The 7,214-nt window shown below is 35.5% G+C and overlaps 1 protein-coding gene across 3 annotated transcripts in view; it reads right to left on the bottom strand.

Annotated features, from left to right (window-relative positions):
- Positions 1 to 300: 300 nt before the first annotated feature.
- The window catches only part of LOC111088247 (solute carrier family 35 member G1-like), a 19,852-nt gene continuing 12,938 nt past the window's right edge, over positions 301 to 7,214 (bottom strand). For all 3 annotated transcript variants that reach the window (XM_022397772.1, XM_022397773.1, XM_022397774.1), the window contains one exon: positions 301 to 1,794. In XM_022397772.1, the coding sequence (XP_022253480.1) occupies positions 595 to 1,794 (1,200 nt within the window). In that variant the 3' untranslated portion in view covers positions 301 to 594. The remainder of the gene's footprint in view (positions 1,795 to 7,214) is intronic.

The following is a 7,214-nucleotide window of genomic DNA, read 5'->3' on the forward strand; positions in this document are numbered from 1 at the left end:
AACCCAGTTTCTAGCGTTGTAAGTCCACAAATATACCGCTGTGCCACTGGGAGGCAATGTTATTTTTATAACTTTTCTACAAATCAGAATTAGGGAAGAAATAATAACACAATGTTATTTATTTAATTTAACAGCAATTAACAGATAAATAGAAATAAGATGAATGATTGCAATCAGGAATAATGTTTTATGATACATTATAACAACATTTTTTAATTTTATAATTTATGAAAATCATTATTATATTATTCATATAATATTTTCTTTCTCCAGTATTTTAAGCAAAATTATTCTAATCCAAAATTTTAACTTATCATATAACCTCTTGTAAATAACATCAAAATATGTCATTTATTTAAACAATGCGTCATCAAATTGAAATTGTATACACCATAAAAACCTCATATTGCCAGAAATGATAGAAAAATTAGAACAAAATCTAAAGAATATTGTTCATTCTTGATTATACTACATAAAAGATAAATAGTTGGAATTTATTTTTTATGTTTTTAAAACATCACATGGAAACTTTAGATCAGTACATTCCGATAAATGTAATTGTTGTATTTTATATGCTAGATAAATCTTTTTAAATTAGATGCATTTCTTAAATATATCTTTAAATCTTCCAGGTCGTTCTCTCTCAAGTTTTTTTGCACCCAACAGAATGATACTACTGAAAACTAACAAAGCTCCTAATATGCCTTGCCATTCAGGTTTTTCACCCAAAACACATATCCCAAAAATGAAGGAAAAAGCTATCTCGAACGAACGTATGATAGACACAGGGCCAGCATTTTCTAACTGTAGCGCTAAAACACAAGCCCACATGGCTAGCATGTTGAATACTCCACAGAGGATTATTAAAATACTTTGAATTCCACATTTTGGTACTATACGTAACTTTTGTGTTGATAAATGAAAAATTGACCCAGCAAAGACAACAACTAGAGATTGTGCAAATATAATTGTAGCAAACGATGTACGTAGGCATTTTCGCTGAAATACATATGCACCCGTCAAAAAACAGCAGGCTGATAAAGAAATTAAAATACCTACTAGACGATCTGAAGTAAACTCACTCCTTTCAGTCAATAAGAATGGTGGATTAGACACAAACAACACTCCACTAATTGCCAAAACCAAACCAATAATTTCCAATAAACCACATTTCTCACCAAGAAATATGCAAGCTGAAACAGTTATCAACACAGGAGCACCTAGAATGATCGTACTAGATTCACTTAAAGAAATGAAGAAAAGAGAGTAGAAAACCATGATATTTTCTAAGGCTCCACAGATTATCTTAAACATGAACATCAAACGCTCTCCCTTTTTCCCCAAAAAAGAATGTCGAAAATAAATTACTATGGGCAAGCATAAACCTACTTGAATAGTAGCTGTAATTACTACCTTTTCTGTAGGATTTAGGTCTGAAATAAATTTAATGAGAAAACGTGAAATTCCAAAAAAAAAAGCAGAGAGAAGTGACATCAAATATCCTAGAGTAGGGATCTTCTTCAACAAATCCAGAATAGTTGTAGAAGAAATTTCCTCTTCATATATTGTTGAAAGAGTTTTCTTTTCGAATTTTTCAACTTCCGTATTTTCCTCTACACCTTCAGAATGGGAAATCTCAGACAACTCCAAATCACTGCTCTTTTTCACAAGATGTGATTCTAAATGTTTCTCAGATTTCAAAGGAAATGAAGTGGCTTCCTTCGTCGGCTGTTCAACGCTCTGTTGAATTCTGTTCTTGTGGCTTTCCATTTCAAATACACTTACAATCAGCGCCTAAAATACAAATAAGATGTCAATTATTTTTTTTCAAGGTAGTCTTAGTTTCTGAACTAATTCAATTATAATACCTGATAAGTACCATAAGTACTTCTTGATTAATGTACACTGTAAAAAAAAGTGTTACAAGTTACATAAACATTTATTTCACAACAACACATACTGTACTGCCCAAACACAGGTACAGTGCCTTGCAAAAATATCCCCCTTGCAAAGTTTCCGCATTTTGTTGCTATCTGATCTTGCAATCATGAAACTTTCAAATGGGGCTTTATATTTAGAATCTGCACAATCTAATCCAAATTGAGGAAGCTAAAAAACACTGATATTGTAATTTATATTTTCAAAAAAAATTTGAATATTCTCAATTGCATAAGTATTCAACCCTTTGCTATGGCAACCCCAAATCACTTCAGATGCAAAAGATTAGTTTGAAAGGCCAAAAAATTAGTGAAACGGTCTCTGTTTGTGTGTAATCAACGCGGCTTGACATCAGAGTAAATGCACACAACTTACCAGAACTTACATGGTGATACGACAAACCAACCATAAAGTCCAAGGAAGCAGCACAAATCAGGAGAAGGTTACAATAAAATTTCAAAGTCTCTGATTATCCCTTTGAGTATTGTGAAATCCATCATTAAGAAGTGGAATGTACTTCATACCATCCAGATCAGGCAAGCAGGAAATTGGTTAGAGATTCCACTGTGAAACCAACAGTGACTTTGAAAGATTTGCAAAGTTCCATGTCTGAGATTGGAGTCAGTGTTCATACATCGATGATATCCCACTCCCTAGACAAAGCTGGCCTGCATAGGAGAGTAGCAAGAAAGAAGCCATTACTAAAAACAAATCATCTTAAATCTCGTATGAAGTCTGCTACAAAATCATGTAAATGATACTGTAGACATGTGGCAGAAGGTTATGTGGTCAGACAAGACAAAAATTGAGCTTTTTGGTCAAAATTAAAAGCGGTACATCTGTTACAAACCCAACACAGCACATCTCCCGTTCAACACCATCCTAACTGTCAAGCATGGTGGTGGCAGCATCATTTCATGCAAATGCTTCTCATCAAAAAGGACTGGTAAGTTTATCAGGATAGAAGAGAAGATGGATGGTGCAATACAGGCAAATCCTGCTTGAGTCAGCCAATAATCTAAAACCGGGTGGAAAATTCACATTTCAGTAGGACAATGACCCCGAAGCATAAGGTCAAAATTACGCTGGAATGGTTTCAAAAGAAGAAAGTGAATGTCCTGGAGTGGCCCAGTCAAAGTCCTGACTTGAATCCAATGGAAAATTTATGGCGAAACTTGAAAATTGCAGTCCATCAACGATCCCCAACGAACTTATCACAATTAAAGCAATTTTGCCAGGAATAATGAGTAAAAATTACAGCATCCCATTGTGCAAAAAGACTCACAGCAGTAATTGCTGCCAAAAGTACTTCCACCAAGCACTGACTTAGGGGGGTTGAATAGTTATTCAACAGCAAATTTCAATTTATATATTTTATTTACAGGTTTTACTGACATTCATTAGAGTTTTGAATAAAAACAAGTTCATTAAAATATGTTTACATTATTTGTATTTCATCAAAATGGGACATTATTGGTAGGGGTGAATACTTTTGAAAAGCAATGTATATGTGATCTGTAATCAGTGGCGGCCTTAGGTCATCTGGGGGACCTAGGGGAAGGCCCATTGCGTGGCCCCCTTTAGGAACTAAATGTATGTAAATGCATTACTAAGGGAAAACATTTATTTTACAAAAAAAATACCATTTATTACATCTGAAAGCAATATACGTATTCCAGATGAAGAGTGAACAGATTATCAGTGATGAATTGAATCAATGATCAGATGGTGATTATAACGTATATAATGTACCTATCTAATATGTAATTACCATATTATGATCATATTGAAAGTTATACTCAATGATAAACGTGGTTTACAAATCTAAAAGTTCACCCTCCTACTCTTTCTGTTAATAAATTCAGTAATAAGTTCTTGGAAGTCAACAGATAGCATAGTGTCTTGTTCAATGAATAGGACAGCCAGTGCACTAAGTCTCTTGTGTCATAGTAGAGCATATGTGTCATCACTAGTTTTAATCGGTAAAAGCTCCGTTTTGCAGTTGCAACAGTTTACTAGTATGGTTAAAACAATGGGAAGAGCTTTGTACATGTTTGGGTAGACGTCAGGCAGTTTGTTCTCAACTAAATAGACTAGGGCGATGGCAGCATTAGCATTGTCAGGAAGCACAGAAATTCTAACTCTTCACACAGTTAAACGCCATCAATATCCTTGGAGTTTTTGTCAGTCAACAACAGCTGAAGGTAATTACAGTGTTTTATAAGGTCATATTGAGTCATATGACGTAACGATGAAATGTTATAGAAGAGGCCAAAGTTATGGGCTTATTTTTCAAGCTTTTCGAGGCGTGTCTTCACAGAATCATCAATCGTGTCGATCACTCTGCAAAAATAGTATATTTTAAAATCACCTTCAGCACAAAAATAGGCTCATCTTCCGTTTCATAGCTGAATATCTTCTTCCTTTGGTGCAGTTTTTCTTTGAATTGTGGGGGAATATTCTATTCTTCTGCTAAAGCTTCTGCACTCGTAAGCACTGATTCAAACCCACTTGTTCTGTACACACCAAGCCAAGCGATGAATTATCTCACATGTTGCACACATATATTTAGATGCATGTTAGTAGATTATCACATCTTCCTAAAGGCGTTATCTTCACCAGAATGTCATACCACACAACAACTGATACTACGAAGTAAAAATACTTTAAAACATTCAAAATGGGTTTTATTTCACTCCAAACTATCGAATCTCCCGTTCCTCCTTCATAAACCTCTTCCAATGCTTCACATATTTTTCCTTGCTTCCAACTAACAGCTTTCACGCTTTCAATTCTGCACTCCCATCTAGTGTCTGAAAGTCATTTCAGAGTGACATTTACCTTACTATTAAGAATTACCCAACGTTGAACAGAAGCTGAGGATAATGAATACATATGCTGAAGTGTTACAAACATTGTTTCGGCATCTGTAGAAGAAGTAACCACGTCAGAAAGCACCAACTTCCATCTATGACTCCCACATGATATGAGAAAGGCTCTTGAATTTCTTTGAAGAATTCTTGTTTGAACTCCTTTACGCTCTCCATGCGCACTCAAATCATTATCGTAGCCCTGGCGACAAAGATCAGAAAGCTGTAAACCAAGGACTTCCAGTTCAGTTGTTACAGTTTCAGTGAGATCCTCTCCTGTAGTCTTTTCAATGGGCAGAAATCCTAAAAAATGCTCTTCCACTTGTCCTTTCTGTGACACGAAGCATATAGTCATCATCATTTGCTCTATGCGACTTATATCACGTGTATAGTCCAGAATAATTGAGTAATATTTGGCGCACTTCACTTCTTCCAAAATCTCTTGTTTAACCCTTTCGGACATAAGCTCAATGAGTTCATTCTGAGTATTGTTTCTCAATTAGTGATCTGAGATCTCATGTGAAGAGGAGCACCTAATGTTCTCCTGCATAACAGGATCACATTTTCCCAGAAGTTCCACTAGTCCAAGAAAGTTGTCATTGTTTGTGGTGTATAATATATCACTGTGACCACGGAAATCCATGTTATGGGATGCCAGGTACTGAGTTATTGCCAGGAGCCTTTCTAGGACACTATGCCAGTGCAGCCTTTCTTGCTGGAGCTGTTTTTGGCATAGCCTATCTGTGTTCCCGCTTTTTATAGTTTGACATTTTAAGCCATCTTCCGATTGCACCTTTATGATTTTTGCTAGCTTCGTGTTTACGCAGAGCCACGCTAAGGTTTTTTCAATATGACAGACCTTGATTCGCAATGGAAATGTTTGATACTGATGACGGGAACATGCAAAGTAAATGACAGAATCCTTGCTTATAGAGTAAACAAGTCAATGCTGGTCATATGTTTCTCCATTGCAGAACAGTTTAGTGTAGTGAAATGTACAGAAATGGTGGTTCTCAGCATCTTTTGGAAACTTATCATTCATTTGGACTCGAACTAGATCTTTCTCAAATATATATAAGTAAAATGGCTATAATTTAATAGCATTTTCCATTCTCCAGAATCATCCCAACTGATGGAGTATACTGACGACTCTGCTGTCATTTCAGCTTAGGTTGGGGGAGATGGAGACGGTGACTCGGGCATGCGAGATTCTGTGTCACTGTGAAGCATATTACTATCGTAAATTTTACCAGAAGAGTCTTCACAAATCCTTTCCGTTTCCAAGGTCCCTCCATCTGTTCTGCTAAAGTGAAGTCCATACACGTGCTTGGACCTATACTTTCTTTACTAGATGAAATATCATTTATCTGCTTGAAGAACTTGGACAGCTTTTGTAGTGCCTGTTCCATGGCCAACTTTGTTCCTTTTTTCTGCTTCCTTTTTGTAGTCTCTCTGGACTAGTCTCTCCTTGAATCTGCCATCATTCACCCGTCCTTATTCTTTATTATTAATAGTCCCTTTTCTGTCGAAGCATACAACACAATCCTGCAAATAATGAGTATTTTAAGTTTTATGGGGTGACATGGAAACAGTTCCACCCGTACTAAAATTTAGTTGAAGGCATTTTTAGAGGATTAAAAAAAGTAATCACATTCTATGTCACTCTCACATTTCACTTCACTAAAAGACATTCATTAATATCTGACTTTGATTTCACAATATAAAATAAACAAACTAAACCCGATTATAATTTTTATCGCTAATATTGCGTTTTGTTTACTCTCTGGCGGAGGTACTTTAACATTTGTAATACATGCCACCCAGTTGTCAAAATCGTAAAGTTAATGTTATTTGGGGCCAAAATCATATTAATTTTATTAATTCCTAGATCTTAATTACCTAATTAATTTGACTATTACAAATTATATCCCATTGACATTGTTATGCAATAAATAATATGTCTACAAATATGAATATTTTTACTAATAAGCTAAAAAGAAAATACCCAAATGTTTAAACGTTTATTGCGGCAAACATAACCTACAATATACCACGTTCCATAGATGATCTAAATTGTAAAAGGAAACAATGTTATAATTGACCCAAGTGTAACATACAAGATAACACATCCCACATATCGAAACTGAAAAATAGTGTGAGAGAGCAGTACTTAGTAAAGAATATTTATTCGTAGATAAATACCTATATCATGATTAGTCACATATGCACACTAACATTCCAGAAAAGACACCGAGGTCTCGGCGTTTATAGACAGTCCAGCGCATGGTGCGAGAGGTTTGACGAGTGATCGTCCGTTTATAAACAGTCCAGCGCATGGTGCGAGAGGTTTGACGAGTGATCGTCCGTTTATAAACAGTCCAGCGCATGGTGCGAGAAGGTTTGACG

The sequence above is a fragment of the Limulus polyphemus genome, unplaced genomic scaffold (assembly GCF_000517525.1).
Source record: "Limulus polyphemus unplaced genomic scaffold, Limulus_polyphemus-2.1.2 Scaffold3404, whole genome shotgun sequence".
NCBI classification, from domain to species: domain Eukaryota; kingdom Metazoa; phylum Arthropoda; class Merostomata; order Xiphosura; family Limulidae; genus Limulus; species Limulus polyphemus.